This window comes from Oreochromis niloticus, linkage group LG17 (genome assembly GCF_001858045.2).
Source record: "Oreochromis niloticus isolate F11D_XX linkage group LG17, O_niloticus_UMD_NMBU, whole genome shotgun sequence".
Lineage (NCBI taxonomy): Eukaryota > Metazoa > Chordata > Actinopteri > Cichliformes > Cichlidae > Oreochromis > Oreochromis niloticus.
Genome location: NC_031981.2, coordinates 30,028,114 through 30,043,691, shown reverse-complemented (window position 1 = coordinate 30,043,691; position 15,578 = coordinate 30,028,114). Strand labels below are relative to the sequence as shown.

The 15,578-nt window shown below is 39.1% G+C and overlaps 1 protein-coding gene across 4 annotated transcripts in view; it reads left to right on the top strand.

Moving 5' to 3' along the window:
* Nucleotides 1–1,098: 1,098 nt before the first annotated feature.
* Nucleotides 1,099–15,578, top strand: part of bcar3 (BCAR3 adaptor protein, NSP family member) — a 71,975-nt gene continuing 57,495 nt past the window's right edge. The window contains exons 1-4 of one of the 4 annotated variants that reach the window (XM_005462111.4): nt 1,099–1,629; nt 1,738–1,958; nt 8,506–8,644; nt 13,896–14,010. In XM_005462111.4, coding sequence (XP_005462168.1) covers nt 8,555–8,644; nt 13,896–14,010 — 205 coding nt within the window. In that variant the 5' untranslated portion in view covers nt 1,099–1,629; nt 1,738–1,958; nt 8,506–8,554. Of the gene's footprint in view, nt 1,641–1,715; nt 1,959–8,505; nt 8,645–13,895; nt 14,011–15,578 lie in introns of all 4 variants that reach the window. The other 3 variants (XM_005462110.4, XM_013265426.3, XM_019346820.2) reach the window with 3 other exon arrangements.

Genomic DNA, 15,578 nt, shown 5'->3' with positions numbered 1-15,578 from the left:
TTCCAAAGGATGAAAATTAAATAAAAGAAAACATTTAACAGATTTGAACATGACAGCAGATATCCAAAGGGAGGCTACCATCATATCTGCCCTCTACCCTCTGTATCTGTAGATAACCTATAAAGGGGCACCAGATATGTGAATCAGTGATTGATTACCTATGTGAAAGAGTGACTGTATCTCTCAAGGGACAGTTGCAAATATTTCAGAAGTCTTTTGGCACCGTTTTGCCTGGTAATACATACATTTTTCTTTCTATTTCCTCTCTGCCTACTCTTGAGAACTACTTGTGGCACACTATTAACTATTTCTACAAATTCCATCAAATGACTTCTAGGTTTAAAAGACTCAGAACAAAATAATTTCCCCATATTTGGAAAAGCAGTTTCTCAGATGAAATACATAACATACAGTGCAGATTAGTACTGTATGCCAGTAATGTTTCTATAGCCATTTAAATGTATGCCTTTCAAAGCTTAACATTATTGGGGTACAGGTAGTGCTACTTTGGAAGGAACAATTTTAGTTTGTGGCCTTCCATCGTCCTCCACAAGATGGCATCGCCCCTTTTTAAATACGATATGAGCATTCACAGCTGTTGCCCAGTAATACCAGTACTTAGATATTGTGATGGGGAGAGCACAAAGAGCCTTGTGCGTTTTGGGATCAGCCCTTCTTCAGGGATTGTTGCTGATTCGTTTACGTTTGTTGATCTCTTGATGAATTGATTTGCCATATTTTGTAACTTAAAAATCTGTCAACTTTTGTTCCAATCAAAAAGTGTAACGTGAGGCGACAAATACAACAAACAAACAACAAAGCAGAACAAAAACTCACGTATAAAGTTAAGTTCTGGCTTTAGGTTTTAGTTCAAGACGGAAGTCTTTTATTTTGAAAGGAAGATGATTTCGCCTGAAAGTAGCAGACGAAACATGAAAGTTAGGGAGACCAGGTGGAAACGTACATTTAATTAAGTTATCTTGTTCACATTGTAAACTTCAATTTTAGAAAAATAGAATTAATAACTTAAAACTTTAGAGTAGGCTAATGACTATTTGCAGGTTGATTTTTTTCAGCACCTTTTTTGTCCAGGTTTAAACTTAATTTGGAAAGGCGCCAGGATAATTAGCATGTAAATTATCAGGATGTCTAAGCCGGAGTGCTAACTGGCTACTGCGTTCGGAAGTTTTGTAGCCTTTTAAATATTTTACTTTTAAAAAATTATAGTACTTTTTTCAGAAATTAACCACATAAACTTGAAAATTTCCCCTTTGCTCTTAATACATCGCAAATGGCGCTAACTGTACCACCTGCAAGTGACTCAATAATCAAGTCTGCAACCCGATGGCCATAATTAAATTTAACTTGCACCCAAAAACCCGAAAAGCCTTGTGTAACCTAAATGTTGAATGATATTTTAATCGGGGTTTTATTTAGATCATAATTTAAAAGAAATGGCGGTGCAGAGAAACAGGAACGCCTCTAACCATCACAGCGGATAACACGCAGACTCAGCACACGGGCTCCTTTAATTTCTGACAGAGCAGGACACCCTTCAAGTCCTGTTCAGCCAATTAGCACCACCTTGATTTGCATTTGCCCCGCCTGGTCCTGCCACAGCATCAGAAGGTAACTTTAAGGTAGCCAGCGAAGCACCACTTTTACATCCCTTTTAATTGGCTCTAGAGAAAATAAAACGAAGACGCGTCCTGTAGTTGTCTCCTGCGGTGCTGACAGGTACTCCGGGGTCGGGGCTTTTCACTGACTGTAGCTGAGGGGCGAGCAGTAACTGAAATGGATGATGCCATGCGCCCGCTAAGACTACAGAGTCCCAAAACCAGAGTGCTGTAATCAGTACTCTGGCAGTGGGGGTCTCCTATCAGCTTTGCATTACATCCCCAGCAGATGTGCAGGCTGCAGGCAGCAGCCCGTCTTTGTCGCTCTGCAACTCTCTCAAGGTAAGACTGGTGTATGGGCACTTTTACCTTTAGGATTATTTGTTGCAAAAAAAAGAAAGAAAGAAAGAAAGAAAGAAAGAAAGAAAGAGAAATACAGTAAAGCTCCGGAGCAGCTTAACCATTTAAATCCCTTCTAATCGCTGCACTGAACTAGTGTGCATGTTTGAACTGCTAGGAGTTAAGAGTTTGTGTGCTTGGAGGTGAAAGTGAAACAGAAGTGTTTTGCACTCACTTCTTTAACTTCTTTTGCTGTTTTTCTCAATTGCTTTTTAAATGTAACTATTAAGTCACAATTATTGCAGGACACATTCAAGTTACATGACAGAAAAACTTCCTCACAAAAATCCCTCAAACACTGGATGTTTTTTTTTTTAATAACATCTGAGGACATTTTGCTGCATTTAGCAAGAAAGATGAAACTGCAGAACTGCTAAATTCCACACAAGTAATAACTAGCTGTAAATTATCCTGGGTGCATATCTGCAGTCATGTTTTATGGCTAGAAATTTGTAAAACAGACATATATTGGCTCAGAGCTCATGAAAGCATTTCAGAGATTCAACCAGGGGTGTAAAATTAAACCCAAGACACACACCTTTAAGCATGAAACAACTCTTTATGATATTAATTTAAGTCACTGGCATATCAATTGTTGTCAGTCAAGCTGTTATAAGTATTGTCTTTGAGGGAAAGAGTGCAGTAGGTGAACCTTGACTGGAAATTGTGTACTTTTATGGGCTTAAATTACACTGCCAAAGTATTTTCCTTTTTCCCTTGGGGCTTGAAAAAGGAAAAACAAAGATGCTTGTATTTAAATACTCTAATAAATCAGGGGAAATCTGCATCCAAGTAAACACTGAAATCGGCTTGGGAGAAGAGAATGAAAACTTTGAATGAAATGTAACTTTTGGAGGCAGAAATCCAAACCAAATGAAAGTTGCTGGTATTGTGGTGCAGTGTGATAGTAACTTCTCTCTTTGGACCAGGAGGACGGTGAAAGTCTTCCAGCGTTTTGTACAAATAAGATGTTTGCTGTTTTGTGGCTACTTAGCTGCAAGCCTGGCCTTGCTTGATATGCAGGTGTGTGTGATAACTTGATGACGTTGTCAAATTCACATACCTCCTTAGGCAGTGGTTTAGCGTCGGCACACATATACACATGTTCACAAAATCCTGGCAGCTGCCAAGCAGATTTAACTCTTTATGTTTCTTTGAGATGGAACTGTAGAGCAAATGGATAGAAATGCATAGATGATGGTAGGGAGGACAGCTGGAAATGAAAAGGATGCACAAACATGAAGTGAGGAAGATGAGGAAAACAGATGATGAAAGAAAATGAAGAGAGGAGAAGTAGTTGGAAAAGCAAGAGGTTTTTCAAAAAGAAAATAAAGTGAAAGGGGAGAGACTCAAAAGTATTTTGCAGACTAAGAGGAGAACAAGCAACAAGAAATCTTGTCCTACTATGGTAACTTCTTTAGTAAGTTTAACCTTCTCCTCATCTGTTATATTTCTTCTGCTTCTATAGTTACTGTAACCTACAGGTAAACACGTTCTGAAGGCGGCTTCAGACTTGTTCTCAAGGCGAGTACCCAACCACAGGGAGAAATGATATTCCACATCACTCACATATTTATTTTCACACCTCAGAAGAGGTCAGGGAGTTTTTTGACTAACTATAATGTTGCCTGCATTTCAGTGCACAGTTCAAGTTTCAGTGAACACATTCAAAGCAAGTAAATTGGTGTTTATGGTGCTCACATTATAGATGTATGGTTTTTCTACTTTGTTTTTGATGTGCTGCAGACATTTATGCCAGGTAAGCCCTGCAAAGCCCAAGTATTGCAAATGTACCCTGCATTGAGCTGCAGTGATGCAAAGCAATGCAGGCTTCTTTTATTTTTCTGCCAAATCAACTCGCAGCAGCTGAGATTAGCAATGAAAAGATGCATGCGTGGTGTGTAATTTGAAATGGGGAACAGTTCTGTTAGATGGTTGGATCTGCCATCCGTGATAAATTCCAGTTGCAAATGACTGCATGTTTGAGTTTACAATAAATACTGAAAGATGGGAGCTGCCTGGGTCCAACTGTTTGTCTTCCAGTAATGCATTACCATAACTAAGGGTAGGTGTTACACAAATTCCACCCCATGTAGGAACGATAGGAAAAAATGTTTTCTTTTCCTTTTTTAATAGTAAAAGTTTGTTTTTAATACCTTATTATTATGATTATGTCTTTTTCTATGTATTGCTTCTAAAAGCATCCCGACCCTTTTAAAAAAACATTTTCCCCAATTTTTTTGCATTTTTCCAGCTAATAACATGGTAGCATAAAGAGTATGACATTTTAAAAATGTGCAACGTGAGCTGAAATTAGTGGGTGCATTTCAGCAGGCAAACGTGAAGAAACCTTACCTGCCACCTGGAATGTTGGCCTTTTGTTCTATGTGAGGGGAAAGTATCTTCTCTCTGCACAGTGCCCTTCATTTAAAATAATCAAACACTTTGCTGCGATGCTGAGTAACAGGAGCTGGAATTGCCTTGGTGGTGATGCTGATGTTATTTTTGCAGCTTAATTCAATTGGTTGGATTGTGTCAGTCTAATGTGATTGGCAAAATGGATGCCCTTGGACTATAAAAGGCAGCCAATACAGGCTTTAGACAGTGGCTGGGGGGGAAAGGGAAATTGTCCTCTAATGCTGTCTTGGCTGCTCTGGCCTTTGAATTTGTTGTTTGCCATAGCTGCTTTGGTATTTGGTAAGTATCTATCAAATAGCCTGGCCTCTTTGGATCATACAGCAAGTGAGTCTATTTATATGCTATAATAAAAACGCATGCTGTGACGGCACCCCAGAGAAATGTGGTCATGGGAAACAGCTGAGGTCAAACCAACAGGAAGAGGAGAGGAGAGGAAGAAGAACTCTCAAGGGAGAGAGTGTAGTTTTCTTGATGGTGAACTTGCTGACTGGTTCTACTGGAAATTCCAGAATGATTCTTTACTGCTCACTTTATTTGTACTCATGTGCTGGTTTCTTCTGAGCTTTTATGTTCTGGCAGCTCTATGGGAATATGCTAGCAGAGCCCATCCTTTGTATATTAAAGACAAATATAGAAAAGACATCCCAGAAATTTCTGATGATGAGACCTTTCTCTTTACCCAGTTGTTGTCATCTCCATCGAACTGTCTTATGAAGGCAAGAAGGACATGCAATATATGAATTTTTTCCCCAAGCAAGTATTATCCAACTCCCTTAAACCTCCACCACAGTTTTCAGATTTGTTCCTAGATTTTGGGATCATCTGGAAAGACTCTGTTATCTTCCAGCAGCCATTTGGAGCCTTGTAAAATCTTTATGAGATAAACCACTCGCAATATCTGGGAGAAGCCTCAACACTTTAAAATGATATACAGCTGTGCAATAGTCTACACTACTCAGTTGTTACACGAACCATCTGGCTGAAAGATGCAGTGAAAAGGTCTTGATATCAGTAGTTGAAGACAGACAGGGTGTGGCCAACACTGGTTTCACTAGCATCCTTGTACTGCACAAGCTCAGTTAACCCAGTCATTAAATTTCCAAGACTGGATGACACATTTTTATAGTAACCATGTTACGTTGCCCTTTCTCGATCTGTTAACAAGTGAAAGTGAAATGGACAGTTTGTGAACCTCACTTAGATCCATTTCTGTATATTCATGCAAGTTGCTTCACAGCATGCTAGAAAAGTAGATTTAAAATTTAGAACAAATCCAAAAAGCTTATGCTAGTGATCACATAATGCGGTTTTAGACAAAACATCAACAGGTTTTAAGCCTCTGGATTGTCTGCTAATGTATCATAAACTTGATGACTGGGCCAGTTACCTGTGACCAAAGTGTAATAAGGTGTGTGAGTCAGAATATGTGTGTATTTACGTATTTAGTGTTTAAAAATGTGGCGTTCCAGTACTCATTACTCATTTTTGTTAAACCTTAGAAAATGTCAGTTTCACCATAAAACCTTACAAAAACATTACATTAACTACACATCTGTGTAAAGGACGAACAAAACAACAGCACTGTGGCCAGTATTAGTGGCTCTCATTAGAAAAATGACTGTCTACCTTTTTCCCGTTTCTCATATTTTGTTTGTTCCTTACCAGCTGTCACACAGATGATTTTAATGTTCAGTAAATGGGGTATCAAGCTGAAGCGCTGCCATTTAGATAATTTGTTTGTTGTGTCTGCAGATGCTACAGGGCCACTTTGTGATAAGTCCTTTACTGACTTTAATCATCATTAGTGTCTTGTTGCATTGTGTGGCACAGTTGTACTCATAAAATTGACTCGGTGTGTGTGTGTGTGTTTGCAGTAGCAGTATAATACCATAATGAAATTGGACAGTAAAGTGAATGACTGTGCATTTGCTATGTATGTGCACTCACACAAAGAGAGAGAATAGGTGAGCTTGCACAGAAATGCTTTCACTATAAGTTAATGGCCATATAGAACATTTTATATCCAGATCAAATAAATATTGGCTAGTTTTATTGACAACATATATATTTTATATATATATGTAGTTTGCACAAATGAAAAAATACACTGTCAGTGTTTAAGTTTGCTGACGTATCCAAAATCAGTCTTTTCCTCATCAGTGATATAAAGCCTTAAACATACAATCAGTTTATTACCGTATTTTTCGGACCATAAGGTGCACCAGATTATAAGGTGCATTAAGCGAAACAAAACAGTCAGATAAGTCAAACTTAAGTCAAACAGATAAATAGATTCCAATAAATATAAATATTCCTGATATTGTTACTTAGTTAATTACTGGTTGTCAGCAAATTAGAAATGCAACCCTCCTGTCTCCAGATAGCTGAATGAAGGTGAGGCAAATGTCTCTGACTGTTAAATGTAGTATTTATTTTTTTCTATTCCTTCAGTAGTTAACTTCCTTCAGTATCCAGATTAAGGAGGAGTGAATATTTTTTCTGATGCCTATAATATACACTGTCTACAGTAGGTACTGTATATATGCTGGTGAGTAATATACAGAGATTAATCTTTCAAATGACCTCTATTGGGCTGAACTGGAAATGGTGTTAGACACTGAATGGAGTCCCTATACTGCGTGACTGACTCTTCTTCTCTACTCTGTATAATGGCACACACAGGTTAGATTAATATGGATGATGGATCCCAGCATTGGTTGATGTTGGTAGGTTCTGACAACCTTTGGGGACATCACTGATAAAATGTAAATCCTCATAACTTCACTTAATGTGATTGGTTGGGGTGGGTGGGGGTCGCTGCGCATGCTCAGTCACTCCGTCGTTGCTTGACAAGCTGTTAGATGTTCTGTCTTTATATGTGACATGCCACCACACACACACACGAAACACAATACCACCCCCATATGTACTCTGCCACCTACATGAGACAATATATAAATAATATGATCACACAGATGATACACAATGATACTAGCTTTCAAAAAGAAAAAGCCTGATGATGTGCAGCAGAGAGAGTGATTACTCACTGTTCATCTGTCAGATGTTTCCTATTGAGCTCTTGAGTGATTCTGAACAGGTTACCAGAAAGGCTGCAAAATAAGAAAATATGAAATTCAAGGGAAGCGAAAACTTTCTGAATGCACTTTATTATGTTTGACTATATTAGAAATCGTAACTCTCTGATTAAGCCATGGTTGATGTCCCTGTGTTGTTGGCCCATTCTGGGCAGTGTTCATTATCAGTAAAGAAAAAATATCAGTTAAAAATATTTGATCCAATCATTCAATTTTGTACAGTCCCTCCAAAGCCATTATTATTCTAGTCTTGTGCTCATGTGTGAATGTTGGTTTGCGTTTCTAGATAAAAAGATGTGTGGTGGTAATCAGTAAGGGCGTTTTGCTTATATCAGCGTTATTCCCCAGTATCATGTTCATTTTTTAAAATGATTTCAGCGTGTATCTTGACTGGCAGCACAGGCACAGAGTTTGATTTGCATTATCAGTATCAGTTAAGATTGAGACATCATCACTCTGGGGTGTCCTGCAGTGATACTGCTAACAGCTCATTAGACTGATAAAGAGTAAGACTGAAGAAAAGTTGTCAGTTTAATATCATACAGATACAGACGGATATTATCCAGGCACACACAGAAATTAGTTTGGGAAATATTTATCATAGTTTGCGAGTCTTTTGCACCATTCAGTCCAGCTCATAATTAACTGGCAAATTCCAGAGCCATTAGTTATATAAGGTCACTAAGCAGAGAAACACTGATTAATCTTAGTGTATGTGTGAGAAACTGCACACAGCACCAAATCTAACACTGAAATAGGCAACTTGTAGTGTTAAAATTTGCAACTTAATTGTATTGCATGTTTAACTGCTCATTAAACACATTCTCTCTCTCTCTCTCTCTCTCTCTCTCTCTCTCTCTCTCTCTCTCTCTCTCTCTCTCTCTCTCTCTCTCTCTCTCTCTCTCTCTCTCTCTCTCTCTCTCTCTCTCTCTCTCTCTCGATTTCTTTTTTTTTTCTTTTTTTAAATTGTGTTTCAGTCTCTGAAAGACTCATCTCTGCCTGCATCTGTGTGGTTGATCTGTCACCATGAAGCACCAGTCTATTTCCCGATGGTTGAGTCAGCTGGGACTGCCACAGTACTGCACAGCACTGGAGCAGGAGTATGATGGCGTAGAGGTAATACAAGTACATGTGCACGCACAGCAGCACAACCCACATGTTTTTAGCTTCCTGTTTTTAAATGACTCGTGAAGCTGTTGTAAATTATATAAAACAACAAGCTTAGAGCAAAACCTCTTGAGGAGAATGATGTTTACTGGAAAGTAAACCTCATTCTCCAGTGGTCAAGAAAAAATTTTCTGTGGGTAGTTAACCTGCCAACTCCTTAGAAGTGTTTTAGTGTTGATTGTTAATCATTTTAACTGTGATATTAAGACATGATATAGAAATACCAAAAGTGACTGAAAATGCTAGAATGAGAGCGCAGGAATCGGTTACCTAGGCAACCAAGTGACAATCGGCTTCAAAGTGATGTGTGACAAGTGAATCAATTCCAGTATGAGCCAGCTTAAAGGACATATAATATTTTTATCATTTTTACATATATATATTTTTAGTTTTGGTAGTTCTTGTCGTAAGTTGGGTGAAAAAAAACAAATAAAAAAAGAACAAAAAGAACCACAAAAAGACACCACTGATGATTTGGATAAACATTTTGAACTACAGGGGACATTTAAAAAAAATTAAAAACAGTTGTTTGAGCAGATAATGAGATGTGCACGATCATATACCAGATGTTGAGTGAATTTCAGTTGGAAAATCTGAAGCAAGACCTATACAGAGGGCACAACATCTTTGTTTCTCTATAGAAAGTGACATGATTGATAGTAATAATATAAAAGGTGTTTTATTGTCCCCGTGAGCTGTAAGTGAATAAATACATTGTAATTTGAGTGAACTGACCTTTTTAAGTAGTCACACAATGTTTGCATTCCAACAACTGCAATAGTGGTTGTTATTAGGGCAGTTTCCCACGACTGACTACTAAAGCAGCCTTATAAAACTTCATCACTGGCCTGAATGGACAGTGATGTGGAGGCTGTTCAGCGATTACCCAACTTCATGCTGAATGGTACACAGCCATTGGCTAGGGGACAAGATTCATGAGCCAATAAGACATGAATTATTGTGTTACCTCTAGCTAATGTTTACCCAGAATGCATCTGTGCATAGTGAAGGCATAATAAAGAAAATACAAGAAAGCTTGCGCAAGAAAAGGCTATTCTAGTCATGTTTAAACAAAAGAGTGTAGATATAAGTTGTTACGTGAAATATTTTCTCAATATTAAGCAGTTAGATTAAATTCTGAGCGTAGATCTACATGTAGCTAATACTTTAGGATGTACACTGTGTATTTTTTTTTTTTTTTTTTTTTTTTTTTTTTTTTTCCCAGTGTAAAGGAAAGTGTCTGTAAGGTCTGACATATATACTTAAGCTGATGGTGAGGAGTTGTTTGCACTTCTTGTTACACTGTAATTGCTGTTATGGGTAGCATAAAACTAAGAACTATCCCCTACCTCTTTCTTGCCCATCCTCCATTCATAATGAAGTCAGTGCAGTGTTGCTAACCTTCCTATTCATATTAGAACGACAACATGAGGGTCAATGCTTCTGAGCCATCCATGCTTGTGAACACAAAACTAACTAAGCTAACACCATTAACACAGCCGTTGCCAGTGTTGGGGTTATTATTACAAAAAAGTAATGTATTACATGCTACTTCTTACTTAAATTTGGGCTACAGTTCCACACACCAACACAAATCTCTCTGCTAATGTACACACACAGAGCTTTCTTTTAGGTTTTACATAAGAAAAAAGCTGACGACACAAGACGAAAACATCCCTAATAGACTTTAAATTGTGATTCCACTTCAGAAACATGCACAGGTAGAAATGGAGAATGGATGTACTGTACTGGATGCTGTTAGCACTTAACCATCACACTCTTATCCTTTCTAAATATGTACTGTGATTATAGTAACACGCTAAACCCAATACTTCTTGCTGCAGTAATTTTTTTTATTTAATTCCTGCCTGGATGTTGGATGTTTGCGTGGGTTCTCTCTGCTTCCTCCCACAGTCCAAAGACATGCAGTTAAAGACATGCGGTTAGTGGGGTAAGATTAATAGGTCATTCTAAATTACCCATAGGTGTGAATGTGAGTGTGAATGGTTGTCTGTCTCTCTGTGTTAGCCCTGCAACAGACTGGTGACCTGTCCAGTGTGCACCCTGCCTCTCAGCCTAAGCCCCCCTCCAGCCCCCCCGTGATCCTGGAAAAGTATAAGAGGAAGAGAATGGATGGATGTATTTTAGATTTTGAGGTGATGATGATTCTGTGCTGAGACAGAATTTCTCTTGATTATCCCCAAAACTACAGTTAACAGTTAATGTACAGCATTTAGTTAGAGAACATAGCTGTTGTCTTTCTCAGCCCCACCTTATGATTGAACCTGTGTTTCCACTGAAGATAGAAGTGCTGCTTTTTTATTTTCTGCCACGTGATTCAAATGTGATTGGAGAGTCAGACGATTGTATTAAAATAAGATGTAGAACCACAATAATAAGAGTTTGACATTTAAATTCAACAGGCCATTTTATTAGCAGAAATATCGATTCATACCGAATTTCCCAGAGGAACCCACCCGAGGGATTAATAAAGTTTTATCTTATCTTTTATCTTATTTTAACAAATTCCTGATCACTGCGCCACAGTGAGATGTTTAATGTCCGGAAACATCCCCATGTCTCTGCTTGTCTTTTCATTTACTTGCACCTTCATTGTTGAAATAACATTTACGCTGGCAAAACCAACATCCACAACTGCTATATCAACTCTCCACAGGACTGGTATGAGAGTTCATATTGTTGTTCAGCTCTGCGTGATGTGGAAAACAGAGAAAAAAGAAAACATGTCAACTTGCTGTTCCATGCAGACAGAGATGAGAAAGACAGGAGAGGGAGGGAGAGATGCTGAGATAGAGACAGACAGACAGACAGACTTATCTCTCTCTCTCGCTCTCCCTCATGCACATGAACACACCTTGAACTGTGTGTGTATGTGATGAGCTGAACAAATGTAGTATCTTTCTTGACTTGCCAGCATGTTATTATTGAGCTGTCTAGGCATGTTGAGCCCAGTGACCATCTGTCACATGTGTTGTACGTACCTTGATAAACTCAGGTTCATCTCTTGTAATTTTCTTTTTTTTCCCTTTTGTTTTTCCTACAGGTGTGTGTGTGTGTGTGTGTGTGTGTGTGTGTGTGTGTGTGTGTGTGTGTGTGTGTGTGTGTGTGTGTGTGTGTGTGTGTGTGTGTGTGTGTGTGTGTGTGTGTGTGTGTGTGTGTGTGTGTGTGTGTGTGTGTGTGTGTGTGTGTGTGTGTGTGTGGTTTTTTTCCCATTCAGGGTTATTTTTTTTGAACCATTTCCTCCTTTGTGTGCACTTTTGTGCACGGATGAGGCAGAGTTGGTTTGTGTGCATGTATTTGGCTACTTGTGGATGCAGGTGAGCAGTTTCTTACTTGCAGTGTGCTTGTGCACTCCTTCACTGTGATTTTAATTTGTCTGTCTGTTTACATTCATGGGTCTGCCCACTGCGTGCTCATGTAGTCTAAATAGAGCAGTGTTTGTCATGAGCCATGAGAATAGTCTTATTGTTGAGCAATCAGAACAAAAAGCCCTTGGTCTGAGCTGAGAGCAGCGTGTGATGACACACTGTGTCACATGTACATGTCTGTGTGTGTTGTGGGGGTTTTTTGGGTGGGTTTTTTTTTTTGTTTGGTAACAAGCGTACTATAGAAGGTTGGGTTATGGTTCAAAGATTTGGTAGGTCTCTACTTCAAAGGTCATTTAAGTTAATAACACAGCGAGTGTGGAAGTGTGGCAGGGTGTGTTAAGACAGTGTAATGACAGCAGCAGGATGAGAGGAGGAGATGAGACATTGGAAGATAGGAGGTCACTTGTGGTCTCAGCCTTTTTATTATGCACTGCTTTCTGAAAACTGCACTGCTTTCTGTGAATGCAATAACTCAAGATGGAAGTCATCTAGGTCATCTTCAAATACATATCATAAGTGCATCTATTAGTAGGCTGAGGAGCAGCACTGGTGCCTGCCAGTATTTTTGTATTTATTACTCTTGTTGTCTAGTTTTTGGGTTTAACAAGCACCTGAGTGCAAAATAAAATTTCACCTCATGCAAATATTTGCTGGAATGACAATAAGAACCTTTAAACTCTTGAAATATTGGAATAATTAAATCTAGTGAAAAGTGGCAGAAATGATTTTGGCTTTTGACCTTTCTTAGACAGACAAAAGGATCAAAATATTACAAACTTTAAAAATACTGCTGCCCAGTGCCCCAGCACCACCCACTATGACCTCAGTAATACCACAAGTAGAATTGTTGCTGTGGCAGGGCGTGGGCGGCGGTGCCGCGGCAGGGAAGGCGGACGCACCTGCACGGCATCACGATCACGCCTCGCCAGCTTAAGAGTGCTGTAGGGTCCTGTCATGTTGTTTTTGTGGGTATGTGTGGCTGTGCAGCTCGGGAGCTGCAGCCGTGGAAGTGTGTTAGAACAGCAACCGTAAATAAAAGTATGTTGGAGGATGCAGAATTGTGGTCACGTATGCCTCATTCCTGCCACAGTTGCCTTTTTCACAGTGTTGACAAAAAAAATGACAATGTAGAAGATTCATTTCGGAATTGATGGCAGGTCAGTTCGATTGGTTTGTATGCATTAACTGGGAATTATATTTTTGCGTTAATGGTACGCTGCAGGTATGTCGTAGCCCAACCCAGCAACAACCATGTTTGTTGTCTATCAGTTTAAACTGAGATCAAATTTTAGTTTGTCCTGAGGGTCCAATGAGTCCTCTAGACTCAGTTTATGAAAAACTTGTGTTTAAAAAGTGTAAATATCAGTGAAACCATAAGTCAATGTTTTACTGTAGCCTGGGACACAGCTTATTTGAACCCAATATGTAATGGTTACGATAAAAGGGCAACATAGTACATTTTGAAAATGTTATTTTTATTTGAAAAAATGAACTCACTTCTGTGATCCAGACATTATCTCACAGTAAAACATGCAGAATAATTAACTTCACTATGGTTAAATGCAACTTTGTGTGTTTTGTACAGCTTGAATTAAAGGATGTAGTTGCTAGGTTTAATTTGCTGCAACAACAAACTGAAACACTGAGCAGAAAGTTGCTGAAAGCTGTAGACTGCTCCACACAACTTCATAGCCTGTGGTAGTTTGAAGCATTTCAGTGGTTTAGTATTTATTTTTAAGATCCAGTATCCAACACTATTTCCAGAGCAGGTTCATTTCACATGCACGTTTTTGTTTGCTTATATTTTCCAGGATCTGCTTCACCTCACAGAGTATGACCTCTTGGAGCTTGGAGTCCACAATCATCTCCACCGCCTGCACCTTCTTACTTCTCTACGCCTCCTTCAAGAGCGAGAGAGGAGGAGAGGTACTCTAGCACTCCCACATGCTGCCGGATGCCTAACCACTTTTTATCTTACCCGATCTTTTCCATCAAGTTGTTGATTCTGGATCTGTGTTTGATTTGACTCCTGGTGTGCCCAGCGACTAGACAGAGACAGAAGCATTAGTGTTATGTAAAAACTTGCTTGTGCCTGGGGGTCGCTGGTGGAGGGGGTTATCTTACGGAGGATTTTGCTGTCTCTCTCTCTCACTCACTCACTCACATGCACACACACAAATCTGAGCATGTGAACCAAAGCTGTCAGCAACTAGGGAGAAGAGTGCTGAGGCCTGCACTCCTGCTGGGTTTAATCACTTTTGGAGGTGTGCATGTATGCATGCATGGATGTGCTCTTTAGTGTGTTCGTGACAGACTGCTTTGTTTGCTGTTTCCCATGCATTATAAAGTGAAATCTAGCTGTTGTCTTGGTGACTGCTGTGTAAGTCAAGTCACTAAATAATTGTAGTGGATCTTGTTGGTTGTTGCTACATGTTATCATACATGCATAAAAGCAGGCATAATCAGAAGATGCAAACTTGGGCCAAAATAGCCACTTTGTGATCAAAACACTGCGCCCGCTGCATCACTTACCAAAAAAACCCCACCGTGTCTTTCTTGGCTGAACTTCTGAACATTTTTCAGGAGCCAGACTTTCTGAAGTTGTTAAGAGGAAGCAGGGACTATAAAGAGTCTCCTCCTGTCTCATAGTAAACCTAGCAATTTGCAAACCCATCTGGTATGAAGTGTCTAAAAAAACAAAACACACAAACAAAGAGACCTCAAGTTGCAGTAAGTATAAAAACATTTGACTTTCTGCATCTGGTTTGGCATAATGTAAGTTTTGTGGAAGTTTACTGCTGTTCATTTAGCAGTAAGGTATTTCTTTTTCCTTTTTCAGTATGTTGTATTATGCATATCTGTTGTGTTATCTGGGTTTATTTTGAAAATGTGCATGAATGAGGATGGATGACTTACTAACTGCAGACCAAATCTACAAACGGGTACAGATAAAGTAACCTGAAACTGGACTCTGTACAGTCCTGTGAAATGTGCTTCCACAGGAATTAAGAGGGAATCTAGCAGCCAGGTGCCGTGATCTTCCTTATAAAGGCAGACGTTTTGGTAGTTTGCTGGTCTGGAGCATCCAGCTGTGTGTTAATATAATCCCACAATGTTCCGGTCAAAACATGAAATGCTCAGAGAAATTGCAAAAAACCCAAGAGCAACATCTCAGACTGTGAAAGCCTCAGTTAACATGTTAAAGTTCATGATGGCACAGTTGGAAAAAGACTGAAAAGTATGCCTTGCTTGAAAGTGTGTCCATCAGAAAGCCTCTTCTTTCTAAAAGAAACATGGCAGCATCGTATAGGTTTTCAAAATGAACCACAAGACTGAAACAATGGGCCTCATTTACTAACAGCGCGTGGGCACAAATCTGTGTATAACTCATGCGTATGAAAAATTCATGTACAAATTTACCAAAATTTCTGTACCTGAATTTGTTTGTAGTTACAAACAAACATGACATACAATATGACTAATAAACACCAACG